The following is a 16,609-nucleotide window of genomic DNA, read 5'->3' as shown; positions in this document are numbered from 1 at the left end:
AGCCCCTTGCTTTCAAAAACAAGCTCCGCCTCTCCAGCAAGCGCACCCACCGTGTGCACCAGCAGCAGTACAGTGCGCACAGGCAGCGAGGGAGCACGCCGTGCTGGGGCACAACGGACACGACGGAGCGGCGCCCGCGGTGCTTCTAGGGGCGAGAAAGACGGTCATAGGGGGAAAACCCCGCATTGACACCTCGTAGAGCCGAGGGTCTTCATTTTGTCTGCCGGCCTACTCCACGCTCACTTTTGGGAGGAGGCTACAACTGTGAGAGATGCAGTTCCAGTCCGGCTCTGTGCGCCGCGCGGTCCGCCTCCGACGCTGGTGATGCCCGCCGTGCGGGGATCACCGCCCAGCAGCAGCAGCGGCGGCGGGAGGAGGAGCAGGAGGAGGTGGGGGTCAGGACAACACAGTGCGTCGGGGAGGCCGATGGTGATGATGGTAAGGTCGGGATCATGGCTAACGGAACCGGTACTATCATGTTAAAATGCGTCGTGGTGGGAGACGGTGCGGTGGGCAAAACGTGTCTCCTGATGAGCTATGCCAACGACGCCTTTCCAGAGGAGTATGTGCCCACGGTCTTTGATCATTATGCAGGTAGGAATACATTTTTTTACTTATATTTGTGTGTCTATTCTCGCGTTTAATAATAATAGTATCACGTCATGTTGATCTGCTTCTAGTCTGTATTTTGGGTAATTTACAAGAATCAAAATCTAGTAAATTATCTGTTTCCTCTCCCCAAAAACTGCATTGGCCTGCATCTGTTGCTATAATCAAAACCACTTGTTTGCCTCGTTTTGAGAGGGGTTGGGCTTCAGGCTCCCCCTCCCTCTTTGCTCTCTCTCCTTCCCTTCCTCCTCTCAACGTGCTCTTTGTCATTTCCTTGCAGTGAGTGTCAACGTCGGTGGAAAGCAGTACTTGCTGGGACTGTATGACACAGCTGGTCAGGTACAGTTGATTTTCTCTTCTCCTCTAGACAGGTGCCAAGCATGTCAAGGACACATCAGGATATACACACACACACACACACACACACACACACACACACACACACACACACACACACACACACACACACACACACACGCACACACACCCTCTGTCTCTCACACCATCTTGGTCTCCCTATGCGCTCCTGGGACCAATAACTACCCGACGGTGCACACAGGCACCGTATTCAGGCCAGACACTAAGCTGCATCAGGTGACCTTTTCTTTTCTTCTTTTTTTCACACTTGGGTTTCCTGCCAGAGAGTGGTGGGACGTGGACAGCGATGGCTAGTGATGGGGGGCGGGGGTCAATAGTTTTATTATGTGGAGAACAGGGCTCCTATGTCGAGGAGTGATGTCACAGATTTGTTAAACAGGGCTGCCCTAATGCATGGGCTTTTTCTACACAACGTGTCATTCAGTGGGCAAGGGTTAAAACTACACACACACACACACACACACACACACACACTCTAATGTTCTCACTCAGCAGAAGAGCGAGTGTGAACACACAATGAGAGAGGAAGTCATGTTAACACACAACAGACATTGAGGGAAATCGGCAAAAGACAGGGCAAAAATGGTCTGTTATTTGGTTTGTGGGATAACGTAAGGACCCTTCCCGCTGGACAAGGGAAAAACCCCTCCAGCCCCCGCCCCATGACATCTGGCTTTGGTCTTCAGTGCTAAAGGTGGTCGGCAATCATTCTCAGAACACATGACTGCAGTAGTCACAAATATGAATCGGTTCCAGCTCCGATTGGCAGTGGAAACATGACGTCATACATACAAACAATGAATATATAGTAAACAACATCAACAGGTATTTTGACAATTATTATAATTTCTTAATGTACAAAACGTATCATTAATATGTTCTCCTCAAAGCCACCAGACTCCAGTCAGACGCAGGTAGAAGCAACCAGCATAACATTTTCATTGTTCAATAATCTTGCTCCAGTTGGCGGGCAGAAAAAAAACAGAATTCGTGCAGATACGTGTTAGCCATCAAGTTTTATCAGTATTAGTGGCTGCAATGAGCATGCTTTCCACTACAAATCTTTTTTAAACGGGGTTGCGGGCTTGATACGGCCACACAGTTTGAGAAATACTGCACTAGTTGAAAGAGAAAACAAAACAGAAAGGCAGACTTGTCTACTGGCAATAAGAAAGGAATCACCTATTTTTAGCGTGTTTTCCCGTGTTTAAAAACACTAATTTTGGTGGAAAAGGGGTATTCAATTATTAGACTACAGCTACAATAATTAGTTAAGTAATAAGTTATCAACACACAGTTTTTAACCACTAGAGCACTATGGAGCAATCTTTTTACCAACGGGCTACCGATGTGTTTGTGTGGTGCATATGCTTGACGTAAGGGGCCTGTCTACAACACCGGCAGCAGTCAGGCTGGTCTCCACCAGCATTCCTAGCTATACCTATGAAAGAGTATGCCCCATAAATTCGTAGATGTCCCGCAAGTTCTTCCGTATGTTATCCACGGAAGGATGAAGGAGGAAGTATGAAGCCCACGTAAGCGAACACAGGGCGGGTGGGACACACGGCGGCCGCTGCTCGTTCCCTGTGTGAAGTCAATGTTGATTTATTTATGTAGTTACAACACTTCTATGCTTATTTAAACCCAAACGACAATCTTCTCTAACCAAGTAGTTTTTTTCGCCTAAACCCAACTGAGCAGTTTCTTTTTAAGACCGAAGTTTATTTTTGAAAAGGCGTGTGAGTGGAAATTGACCCGAGTTGCTGGCTTTCGTTTGAAAACGCACAGAAAATGGGAAGTAACGTTTTCGTAAGAAAATTCCACGGCTCACTGTTTACGTCGCAGCAGACGCATCCACACGATGCATTTTGGTGAGAAACACGGAATAAAAACACAATAATTACATGACTCCCTTCAGCTACGCTGAAAGACCTTTAACCTTCCGGTCTCTCCAGCAACGTAGAACTGTGCACATGTTGAATAGTTAACGCTTTCCTCCGGGCCGGATTTAACTGTGTGAATTCAGAACGAGTCACAATCTGCAATCCGATCCAACAATCAGAAAGAAACTAAAATGAGACCCTTGAAAGGTCAACCGGGGGGAATATTCAGCCGTCCTCCTCTCCTCCGTTCATTCACGGACACTAAAGGAAACAGGCCATGAATAGCAAATCACTGCCTCCGTCTTCCCACCCAAACAGCTACATGTGGCTGCGTTGTATTTCTGTTCTCGGGGAAAAACAGATGGTCGAAGTGTTACTAATCGCTTGCAAGAAAGAAGAACCTTATTGTTTATTCTGCCGTGTTTTTTATGGTGTGTGTATGTGTGTACCGGAGCAGGGTTTCTTTTTAGCTGATTCGGAGTGTCTCTGAAATGGAGAAGTTCTCCCAGATGTCTGCCGTGGGTGATGCCGGCCACCGAGAGCAGAGTAAGGACCTTATGCGGAGCACAAGGCCAGCTGGTAATGTTTATAGCCTTAGCATCTGATCAAAGCCCTAAAGAGAGAGGGAGACAGTGAAAGGAAGACAGGAAAGAGGAAGGGATGAGGTTGCTCAGAAATTGGTTAATTCAGTCCTCTGTTTCCTTTTCCTTTCCCTTTCTCCGTATGACTCTTTCATGTCAACCTCCCGCCCTTCCTCCTCATCTCCACTATCTGGCCTGGGCGACACATGTTCAACTGGCTTCAATCTCCCCGTAACAATGATGTTCCTGGCACGGCTTGTGGAGCCCCCACAATGCTTCACTGTATCGGGCCACATTACAGACCCAAGCCCCTGACATGTCAGGGCCACACCATCCCTCTGTCTGCCGTGACATGGATGCTGCTCGCTGTTGTCTGCACGCTCGCCACATCGCTCCCTCCAGCCGCCGTCTATTGAATTATTCCATGTGGCCGGTCTTTGGCGTCTGTTTTTCACTGAATGTGATGAGGGAACAGAGGGGAAAGCTTTTACTTATTCATTCATTCTCCTCTTGCTGCTGCTGCACTCAAGAAGAATCTAGCACCACCTGCCAGGGAGGAGCAGGAGGAAACAGGAAGTGAATGCTAAGTGCCGTGGTCGCCATGTAGACACTTTCGGTGGAGGAACTCAGGAGTTGGGATGGCATTTGTGTATTCGTGGACCCGATGCCCCAAAGAACCTAAGCTCAGCCCTTGAACCGCACACCCTGTGATTACTTTGACCTCTTCACTTCACCTACTACCCCCTCCCTTGTTACTGTTTAATACAGGACAGTCCTTTTTGACTCAGCAAACCAAAGTGGCCTGGTGACCGTTGGGAACTATTTTCAGCGGCAGATTCATACACATTTGGTCTTCTGGGATGGAGTCAAAATAAACTGTGTGTGTTCATGTAACAAAGGGACACCCAGTGCGACAGCGTGGCTCGTTGATGATGTGTTTTCTCATAGTTGTTTGACACCAATGGAACTCTATGGCACAGAGGAATACGACATATCAGGCTCTGGATGCACGCACAATACCCGTTAGTGGGATCAAGTCGTTAGCTTTGGTTTCGTCATAAGAAAAGTCTAGTATATTATCAGACTTATCCCCAAAACAATTTGAGTCCAAGCTAAAACTGAGATAAGTCCTGATGACATCATAAGGGACTTCAGAGTCACAGAAGACGTTATACTTAGTATTTGTACTAGTATTTCCCATGGTGAGTAAACTAACCCTTTACGTGTGAAATGCACTGATTCTCCTTTAAATATTTCTCGAAGTTTTGGTTGATCAACTAATCAACTAAGTAATCATTTCAGTACCACTGTCGTTAAAAGTATTCTTTCCTATCATACTTTCCACCTAAAGCAATATATATAGCAACATTTTAGGGAAATTTGTTAAAAGCATGTACATGAAAAGATAACATTATTTATAAAGAGTCTTAATTTCGTTCCATGCAGTTTGTGTGCCACTGCCATTAAACCATTAAACCAACATTATCTGTTGGATCTTTCAATAGAGCATGACAGGATGAATGTAAAAACAGTATGTGCCGTTACATGTTCTCCCCAAGAGGGTAAAATGAGCTGCATAACATTAGTGTCTAGGTTTGTCTTAATATAAATGTGTTGACTGTTACAGATTTTGCTCTACCGTTTATACCAATGTACTATCCCTTTGATATTTCCGGTCGTATTAGACCATTGTAGGAAATATTTCTAATCATTACGAGACTGTTGTATCAACGTGATATCAGGTATTTCATTGCTGTGATTGACACCAAACAAACCCTCCTATGAGGTTATTTCATCTTGGAAAACTCTCAATCGATCGTGAAAGTTCTTTCATGACCTCGTAAGCAGTTGTTTGTCAATTTTGTTGTTGTTGACCACTCTGGGAGGCCGTACTTAGGCAGACCACTGCTTTGAGCTAAGTGCTAATGTTAGCATGCTAAAATGCTCCCGATAGCAATACTAACTGATGATCAACATGTATGTTCACCATGTTTACCACCTCAGTGTAGCATGCTAACATTTGCTAATTAACACAATGTACAGCTGAGGCTGAAGGGAATGCCTTTCGTTTTGCAGGTACTAGATCATTATGCAAACTACCAGACAAAATAAAATAAAAACTGAACAATCTTTTCATTAAATCAATTTGAGAAGTTCCTTGATTTGGGCTTGTCATTCAGGGGTGATGATGGGTCCCGCAGCCAGACCAGTTGAGAACCACTGGTGTAAACAGTATTGAAAAATTCAATATAAGTAAATTGTTCATGTTTATGACACTATTCCATAATAAATATTATCATGAACCATAAATATGGCTCGAAGGGACTTGAGAGTGACTTGTGAGAGCACCCAGATTTTTGAAAATATACATTTTTTTTCATATCGATAGCATGAAGCTACATGGGATTAGCACACAGTTTTGGAAAGTTTAGAACCTACTAAATCTAATAATATAAAATACACTGTCAAGCAAAGCCTTGCCAACTTGCCGACCAATGTGCAATTTATTTCCAGCAAAAAAAAATGAAAATTGACTTACTTGTAGCTGAAACAATATTCAACCTGGCTTTCATGAGCTCCATAGATGCGTCTACGCCGTCTGCACACGGCTGCAGTGGAACTGAGGGAGTTCAATGACCAGAACTAAAGCTACGGGATTTTCAGTGTTGCCGGATTGTGTTTGCAGAGATACTCTTAACACATAGTGCTATATTATTACATCCATAATTAAAATATCATGTACTATCATGTAATGTACTATCATAAACCAATATACTAGTAACACATATGAACATCGTATCTAGTCTCACAAGGATTTTGTGTATATTATACCCTTTTAAATTATTCAAATAGACCAATTTGCTTTGATTTCAGGGATGTGTGCACCAAAGTTTCCCAGACAAGAGAGAAAGAGAGATTCATTCACTTGATCCAATCTGGTCTGGTTGAGTCATATCAAATTACTGGAAATCCATTGATTGTTCTTGTCTTCAAGCCAGCAGGCAGAGAAGCATTCAAAGAAGAAGTCAGACGCGTCGTGAATATTCATGTGTGTGCAAGTCGGACCCACTGTCCAGAGGGTTTGTCTTTGGTGAGGACAAGGCGCTTGATCCGACGCACAAAGGGCGTAAGGTCTGTGAATTAGCCTTTCGCGCCGCACAAATATGGGCTCAATTCCTAAGTGCAGTTTTCAGGCGTATCCTTCCTGTCATAATATTCCACATCATTCCCAGCCAAGGAGATAGCTGAGCACAGGAGTAAAAGTCTGTCTGTGTTTTTGAGAAACGGAAATGAATCACGTCTGCTCACCTCTCCATCCTCCCCTGACCCCATATGGTAACTATTCCTGTCCCGTCCTCTTCCAGGAGGACTACGACCGCCTGAGGCCGCTGTCCTACCCGATGACCGATGTCTTCCTTATCTGCTTCTCTGTGGTAAACCCTGCCAGTTTTCAGAACGTGCGCGAGGAATGGGTGCCCGAGTTGCAGGAGTATGCACCCAGTGTCCCCTACTTGCTCATTGGCACCCAGGTGAGTTCGAAATACACCATTCCTTTACAATCAGCTTCAAATTACTGCTTATATGTGATTGTATACCCATATATATGCCTGGATACAATATCAAAATCTGTCACATCTCTAGTGCCTGAGGGCTCTCTGGCAGACATTTTAAGCCCTTAATGAACCCTTTCCGTAAGTCAGCCTTAAATGCCAACTTTGCCTAAGGGAATTACTCACAATTCATTGCAATATGACGTTAACCTGTTAGCGTTCCTGTAAAATTTGCCTAAAACGCCTATCCAAAGTAAATTGCAAGCTGTACTTGAATTTAGAGTAAATGCATGGTCTTGGTCTCTTTTGAAAGGTAACACTCTGAAGCTTTCCCCCCGTCAGAACCACTTTAAGTGCTGCTGACACGGAGTTATACAAGTTTGAACAAACTTATATAGTTTTTTTTTTTTATTGTTTTTATTTCCGCCTGAAAACACAATGGAACAATAGCATGAAGCCTTATCTAGTCCAAGTAAAAAGCAGATAACAATACTACAGAAAATGAATATTATACACGTGTTTTTCTAATTAATCAGTTATTTGATTGGACGCTGCAGCTGAGCTGACTTTCGCTGGAGTTTCATAGCAGAGTGAAGACGATCACAGATTAAACTCAAGTTATGTATTTGATCTGTTTCCTGAGTCACCATCTGGTTAAAATATGTTCATTGTACGTCTGAACAACAAAAGGACCACAAACAACTTTCTTCATTTATAAAAAGCAGCATCATATATACTATTTTTTTTACACAGATTTATTCATCAAACATTTTGTTTTGTTATTGAAGCTGTTTTGACAAAATCGAGGAAATAGATTATTTAAAATTACTTTTCATCTCGTGAGGAAAGAGCCTGGAAGACGATCAAATCAGGGAATAAAAAATATAAAATAAATAGCCACAATATTTGTTTATGTATTTATGGTCACTACATGATATGTTGCAGCAAATGCTGTCCCATTCATATTTACACCAGGTCAAGCCATCACAGCCAGGGTTGAAGGGTTTAGGGATGACATTGGGATTGGGCCATCGAGTATCATAAAACCTCACAAAAGAAGGCTTTTGAGAACAAGTTCTGACTGTAAAGCCCCCAAATACTCAGAAACGAGCTGTTACTAGCTTTTCAAATGTGAGCATTTGGTGCTTTTCTTTGTCATATATATATATATATATATATATATATATATATATATATATATATATATATATATATATATATATATATATATGAATGGAATATCTTAGGGTTTTGGACTAAACAAGATATTTGAAAATGTGACTTTGAGCTCTGGCAAAATGTAATTGTCATTTTCCACTGTTTTCACAAAATCATTGAAAATACAGATTGAGCCTTTAGAGCAAGAAAGACAACGTTAAATATGATATCACGATTAGTGAGATGAACCAAAATTTCTCATGAAAACATTATTTAAAGTTGAACCATGCTGAGTAATGAGCATTTGCTAAATGTATGTGCTATTTGTTTGTTTTATCTACCTTCTGTCTGTAATTTTAATTAATTTAATATATTACAGTATTTTGAATGCACCATATTGATAATTAATACCGGAACGTGCATTCATTTTTCCCGAGCGCCAGTGGAACAAGCTGTAAACACTACTGACATATCATTATCATAGATAGACTGTATATAAGAAGTGGACGTAGTCAACGTCACCCATTGGTTTGTGGACTGCTGTTTTGATGTCTTAGCATTAACTTTGGTCCAAAAGTTATTGTTAGAATGTTTTTTATGAACTGAAACACACTGTGAAAGGGTTAAAGTTCTTATACGGAAACATGGACTACGCCCAGACTGGACAATGGAGTGGTAGCTACCTATCCATCACAAGGTAGCCACTCCCTCAAGCATACTCTGCTTTGTGGTCTATTGTACTCTAAATGGATCCATCATTTACTAAATGAACGTATTGAAGAAGACTTAAAACTAGAGATTGAGGCCATAAACATACGTTTACAATGTTTACTGAGGTAATAAATCAATTGAAAAGTGAGTTCATTTTCTCATAGACTACTATACAATCAGACTTCTTTTTGTGGAGATAGCCATCAGGATAAATTTCAAGCACTTTGCACATTTTTCTTACTTCTTAGACGTGGAGTTTACCGCCTGGTGATAAGAAAGTTGTTCTGGCTGAGGATTGTTAGCAAACAGCCATTTACCCATCCTGCAGACACAAAGCAGCGTTAGCATTTATTTGGAGTCGTGTTCCATGCCACCTGATGATGTAAATCTGACATTCACTCTTATTTTAGCTCTGTTTTGGTTTCCAACTCCTGTGGGAAATATCTGGCTTTTAAACTGATAAATGCTCAACAGAGTTCAGCAGCTATTAGTTGAATTAGTCTGTTATTTCAGGTAGCATATGGTGGGTTTATTATAGTTCTTCTGCTCTGTGGCTGTAAACAAAGTCGATGAGAGCTGTGAGACTCAACCAAAACAGTAAAGTTCTGGGATGAAAAGAAAAAAAGATGGTCAAATCTTTCATAGAGCTGACGGTAACTGCAGAGACAGTTAGATGAATACAAAGTTGTGTTTTCCTTTGTTTTTATAAAAATGTTCATTAGTGCAGCTATCAGTCGAAAAAAAAAAAAAAAAAAAAATGATTTTGCCACCTCGGATGCAGCCAGGGAGCCCTCAACCTGACTCATGGGAAAGAACAGTGAATTTATTAAATCAAAAAACTTAATAATGCAAAGACACAAAAGTTGGGCTCATGCCTTGTGATCTTCAATAGAAGCATCACTAAACTCATGAAGATGTCAAGAGGACACTAATCCTAAAAAATAGATTATTTCTTCAGCCTTAAAACCCACTGCCAATACCATATTTCCCAAACACGAGCGCTCACTTGTGGTGGATTTTGGTCTCTGTTCCCTGGCAACCAAATGCCAGAGCAGCCAAGGCCCAGCATTGTAAGGAGGACGGAGTGGGTGTCTGATTTATCCTGTGTCAGCTGATGTTTACTGCCCTTTTATCAGGTCCCGTAATAACTCGCTCGCTACTTTTCGGCTGGATGCTGATGTGTACACACAAACAGTGAGCCACGCTGACACAAATCACATCAGTGGAGAAAAGGGTTGATGAAGGTCGGTCCCAGTGAGATTGTGCAGGTGGATGCATTCATCATTAACTACTTATTACTGAGATGGGATGACTTGTGTATGCTGAGCATTGCAATGAATGAAAGAAGTGTGAGGAACCATGTGGTTTGCTGGGAAATCGCTTTGCACAAGAGTAGGAAGTGTGTGCCAACATGGCTTTGTTTCAAAATGAGAAAATGCTGATGTAATGCCTGATTTGATCTTGTGAAGTCCGGCGTCAATGAGAAACTATTAATAAAGTATTCAATGGATAGCCATATTATAAACAGGCAGCATCCTAAAGCCAAGTAAAACCAATGCGTAAGAGCCAAAAACATGCATTTTTCATCTTCACTGGTTGCAAAAAGACATCCGTTTGTAAAGCCTACGAGAAAATAATCCTACTTCTAGTTTCTAATCCTCTTCAATACAGCAAGGCACTATTTAGTATTAAGGTCCCATTGAGAGTAAACTAGACAATGAAGCAAGGTATGCTTTAGGGCAGTGCTATCTATTGACAGGTCGCTACCACACTGTCGTCTTATCAGAAAGTTGCTTCAAAATGTCTTATTCCGCATATGGTTGTCTTTAGTTTCACCCTCTTGTGTCACTTCTGGTTGCAAAAAAAACAGATGGTGACGACCAAAAAACAAAATGGCAACAGGCAAAGTATTGAACTCGAGGCTTCAAAACGGCAGTCCACAAACAAATGCTTGACGTCATGGTGACTACGTCCACTTCTTATGTACAGTCTATGATTACAACGGTGACTTAGCTCAGAGGAAATGTTCCTCATCTCTTTCAGATTGACCTTCGTGATGACCCCAAGACTATTGCCAAGCTGAATGACATGAAGGAGAAGCCCATACCCACTGAGCAAGGACAAAAACTAGCAAAGGAGGTTTGAATGTTTGTACTATAGTGAAGAAGACAACTAATAAGTAGCTGGCGACAGAGACTAGAAGCTTACATTTTCACTTTCAGTGCTGTAGGAGTCTGCTGTCGGGTCCAGTTAGATTCCTGTTTGATGATTTGACCCATGAATGTCTCTGTAGGAATGTAACTTCCTTGAATGTCTTGAATCAGACCTCATGTACATTCCATGCCTCCCAGTGAATCCATCCTGGGTCAACGTGAATGTCCAGAGGAGAGAACCAGGCTGAAGGAAGTAGATACCAAATGTGGTCTGTGATTAATCACTCCTGTCAGGCAGGAACAGAGAATGCAAGTCAAATGTTCCAAACTAACCATCCAGACTAAAAAATGTTTCCTTCAATGTGAGCAGCATTTGACCTTTGCTTATTATCTACTACTCTATGTTGTAGATGTAGTCGTCCTTCAAATCCATGTCTTTGCCTTTTTTTGTGTACATTTTCTAGATTTGATACATCATGAATTGTATCACCAGTCTTTAGTCTCTTCATTATGAGATTCACCTTTGAAAAAGGTTGTTTTTGAACAAGGTTGTTTAACAACACTTAATAATGGTATAGGCAGAACCCTCAAACACAGTTCCAACAATTAGGATAAAACAATATATTCTCTTCACCATAAAACATATTAAGGGATTGCTAAAGCCAGTTATCTTAGAGAAGCAGAAAGTCTCATGAATCAGATTCAGAACAATTTATTGCCATGTATGTTTTCACATAAAGGGAATTTGTCCTGGCAGGAGGGGAGGTGCATAACATTTAACAATAAACAAAGTGCAATAAATGGGAGCATGAATATTTACAATTGAATCTACAGTAGAATATAAAATTAAGTTAAAATTCTACTGTAGATTCACTTGTAAATATTCACGCTAAACAGGGGAAACACTTCAGGTTTTGTCTGGATTAAATCAACAAGATATAACACGTTATACGAGTAGGGTTGGGTACCGAAAACCGATGAACGCTCCGTTTTCTCCACCAAACCTCGTTGAGGAAACGTCTGTTTTAAACAGATTTTTATTGTTCATAGTATCTGTTCAGGCACCGGTATCGTTTTAAAAGTATCGTTTTAGCACCGATACCCATCCCTACTAATGAGTGGGCTTCACAGTTGCTGTTAGAAGTATTCTGTTACCGACAGAACCAGGCTAACCGTTTTCCCGTTTATTTCCAGTCTTTAGGATAAGCTATGCTATTCAGCTGCCGGCCTTAACTTCCAATTTGCCATACAAAGATTAGACCTTCTCATATAACTCTCGGCAGGAAAGACAATCTATTACTTTACATGTATCTATAACTGTTCGTTGACCGGCGTATTGCACTGGACTTTTTGGACTGTCGGCCCGTCCTTTCTTTTCTTCTCTCCAGATTGGCGCATGTTGCTATGTGGAATGTTCAGCTTTGACGCAGAAGGGCCTGAAGACGGTGTTCGACGAGGCCATCATCGCAATCCTGACTCCCAAGAAAAATAAGGGAGCTCTGAAGAGAAGACTGGGTCCCCGCTGCATCAACTGCTGTCTGATCACGTGAACTTAAACCTGGAGATCATTCGGCAACCAACCATAAACCAAACCTTGACTGAAGGCAAAAGACAGACAAGAGAAAAATAAACAGACAGCAAAGAGAGACAAAAGACTGAAAAGGACAAAACAAGAGCTACTTTTAATGTGCAAGGCTCTTGAAAGGCCATAACTATCTTCTGCTGTCCAACACAGGTTGAGGATGCAGTTCACAACCAAAGGAGCACAACAAGTCAGTCTCTTCTTCTAATATACTTGTTTTCCTCTAAAGTACCTTCTTTTATAACCATTTCAATATTTGTTTTTCTGTACAAAATTGTTGTAAGGTATAATGCGAACAAAAATTCTGTTTTGAGAAAAATGCTACATTTTAAATTCATATTATGTATTTTGTTTTTTAAAGATGGATTATTGATTTGTGCATTTGTCTATTTAAGAGCAAATTGGAGAAAGCCTACGTGCTGCTGAATAATGAGGCGTACTTAAGGGACACTGTAACAATAGCAAAGATACATTTCTGGACATACAGTAGAGCGCTACGGAGATAACATATTTTTGTTATCTAACAGAACGCCAATGGGGACTTTCCATTGGATTTGGGATTATTGCAGAAAATACATTTTGTGGCAAACAAAAGTTAATAACACTCACGTTTTGTTCAGCGAGATAATCTTCACAAATAAACAACATTTTTAAAGGGTGAATGCAATCTCAAAAATAACAAACTACCACCATGCATAACAAAGCTAAAGGCAGACAGGTGTTTGGCTTGATTATGTTTTGTAATCTAATTTAGCCACTTGTTCGCAACCGGCTTTTATAAGAAAAGCTTCAGTGGGACATTTACTGATGTATTCGAGATCGTAGAACAAAACTTTAACCACAGACCTTATTTCACGCATCTAGCCAAACCCATTCAAAAAACCCATTGACTTGGAGACGAGGAACCGGAAGTATGAAAATGCGGACTCATATCTGTGTTTTAGGACTCCTTCCTGCAGACTGATTCAAATCCAATGTCCAAAGAATCTAATGCACACTTTCATCAGAATCCAGTGGTGACCCAATACTGTAATGCACAACATGAAGCACAGTTGGCGCTACGTCATTTCCCCAGGCACAACAAAGCACATTCCTCTGCTTTTGAACACAGTCCCTCTCCCGGAAAAGGCTCATTGAAGCACAGAGGATGCACACTGTTCCATCAGGCACAAGTATTAGCATAGCACACTATCTTACCACGCACAATCATTGTCTCTAAAATACTTACACTACCAGCTTTTCACAAAATACAGAAAATAAACAGATTTAAACTGTTTTGAAAGGGTACAAGATAGGGTTGCAACAGCTGTTCGTATGTACAAACCTGACCTAGTTTTAATGAAAGTGATTTACTGAAAGTGATGAGTTGCTAATAATCATTTACATCCAGTAGCTTGTGTAGCGTTAGCCAACTTACAACGTTAGCTTGCGAAGATGTTATTGGTTTCGAATGACGAAATGGTAATAATGGAGCATGACCGAAACAACTTTAAACCACATAACCACTTTAAAAATCTTTCGTTTTAAAAATGATAGTAAATGTCCATTAAAAAGTCTGTTTGACCATAACAACACAATATACCTCGAATTATAACATTTTATGCCAACAATGTTAGACCAAATTACTGGCTAACGTGAAATAACTTGTTGAGTTAGCATAATCTGATATTTCCCACTCATTCTGGATTGTATGAAAACTAATTCTGATGTTTCTCTCACTTTTTGCATCAATGAATGAAACAAAATCATAGCTACATTTACAGACAGTCGGCACATACATTTAATGTATCACTAGGCTTCCTAAAACTGTTATTTTACAGCCCTTGATGCTGCATTGACTTTGCAAATTTGGATAATGAACAAAAAAGTATCTATCGACTTGTGCATCTAAGATATTTCTTAAGTTTTAATGATGCAACCTAATGTAAATCATACACTTAAAACTAGCTTCATTGAGAATGTATACAGGAATTTATATACAGACAAAAGTGATGGATATACGAATAACAGGTGCAACCCTGTCTTTGTAAGTCAATCCTTCAAATAATAATGTCCAAATTCAACGTTATAAGGTCCTCACATGACATCTGTGGGGTTTATTAATAAGACACAATGTTACTTTGACCACCGGCCCACGTACCAATCCCATCTTTTAAGCAACACTGTGGAAACCAGTTATCCCATAATAATGAATTGATCCTTGTAATAAAATCACATTCTATGCCATTTCAAATATGAATTGAAGTAGTATCTGAAGTGAAACAGGATTTAGAGAACAGCTTAAATATCTACGAGCTCTTAAAACAGTATGCAACAAAGGTTGCTTTTTCTTGCAAGCTGTTTTTATTATGATGCATTCTTTATTGGCTTTTTCTAACTTTTTTGTTTGTTTAAAAAGATACTAATCAAAAAGGTGCCAACTCTTGCTAAATGACTTCTGTTCATTTTGTGTTATGAGTCAGATTATGCTGATTGATTAAAGCTTTAATGTAAATAGTGTTCCTCCTCTCTGTCCCAGCCTGCGTTGTTACAACTGTCTTTTTGAGCAGCAGAGCGTACTGCGGGGTGAACAGTCTTCTCACTCGGACAGTGTTGGCTTGCTTACGTTGTGTGAAGGATCACTCAGGATCCAGGACCTAAGTGCCGCAGCCACCAATGCATTCTCCCGTTGATGCTCCCCTCTTTGAAATAAATGTGTTTACTGTATTAACCAGTCGGCTTTGGAGGGTTTAACTCGGGCGGCGTCAAAGGCGCTGTGTGGAACGCATTCATGAAATTAACTTCGGCCGTGTTTATTCCTGGAACTGAGTGCGTTCATGCTCATTATAGGTCAGACATCAGTGGGTTGACTTGATAAGCGGGTCAACCCACACACATCCTTTATGAGCCCAGGTACAGTAGAGTGAACAAGATACACACATTTGAAGTATCAGCTAACTCTCACATTGACAATCGTATTGACAAATCAACATCGTTTCCAATGAAGGCAGCCAGGTGTTTCGGATCATTGTCATCATTAAACTCTCCACTCTGACTTTTTACAAGCTGTTGTTGTTGTGTTGATTGATTTCTCCTCCGTAACCCCAGCGTCTTCTGTTCTTGTTTACCATTACCGTATATGGTGATAGCTCTTGCCTTTTGTGTATCTCTCGGTTAGGCTGTATATGTGTCTGTCGGGGTTCTGTAGCTCTGCTGGCTTAATTATGTTCCGTATTCTTAACCGACTCTGATGGGAAGCACCCTGTGAGGCTGTCCTTTGCAAATTGTAAATTACACATTTATACAATATTTTAAAAAAAACATGCCAGAAACCATGATTTAAGTCTCTTTTCGAAATGAATTAATGCAGTTGTGGTTTTGAAGTTGGTGTAAAGTGTCTCTTCATGTCTCATCTCGCATGGCGGCCTGCACACGTTTGTCATTTTACTTTCTGTAGTTGCCGGTATGACATTTTGCTTGCCGGAGACAAATATAGATGAACGCTATACTTAATCTGAGATGAGCAAAAGGTAATGTCAGCTCAACGTCCATGTTTATCGGAGATAAAGTTAAATCATCAAGTGCCGGCGCTCATCCGGACGCACAGGAACACGCATTGCAGAGGAAGACGTATAGCAGATATATGCTGACACACTATACCGGCAGCCTGGTGCGTGTATGTTTACCTGGTTTAACGTCACTTTAAATGCTTAATGAAGCAGGTCTTTGGGCTTTTTCCAGTCGTCACACTTGGGGAATGAAACATCAGTCAGTGCATCGAATTAAGATTATGCATCCCATTCAGCACAAGATCAAACCTCACCCTGCTGACTGTCTTGTACTTCAAAGGAAAGCCTGTATCCAGTCACATCCCCTCTGGGTTCACTTAACAGTACAATCAGCACAACCAACCTCTAAATACTAATGTATTAAACTGGGACTGCACGCTGGTGTAGTGGCTAGCACTGTCACTGTCAGCAAGAGGGGTTCGATCCCAGATCCCGGGCGGTCCTTCTGTGTGGAG

The 16,609-nt window shown here is 41.1% G+C and overlaps 1 protein-coding gene across 1 annotated transcript; it reads left to right on the top strand.

The window, feature by feature from the left end:
- Positions 1-404: 404 nt before the first annotated feature.
- On the top strand, positions 405-13,383 carry rhoq (ras homolog family member Q). The gene is made up of 5 exons (XM_079229268.1): positions 405-594; positions 890-948; positions 6,817-6,981; positions 10,915-11,010; positions 12,413-13,383. Exons 1-5 carry the CDS (start codon positions 453-455, stop codon positions 12,572-12,574), a joined length of 624 nt encoding a protein of 207 aa, XP_079085394.1. The 5' UTR covers positions 405-452; the 3' UTR covers positions 12,575-13,383.
- Positions 13,384-16,609: the final 3,226 nt, after the last annotated feature.

The sequence above is a fragment of the Taurulus bubalis genome (genome assembly GCF_910589615.1).
Source record: "Taurulus bubalis genome assembly, chromosome: 14".
In the NCBI taxonomy this organism is placed as follows: Eukaryota; Metazoa; Chordata; class Actinopteri; order Perciformes; family Cottidae; genus Taurulus; species Taurulus bubalis.
This window is presented reverse-complemented; position numbering and strand designations above follow the sequence as displayed.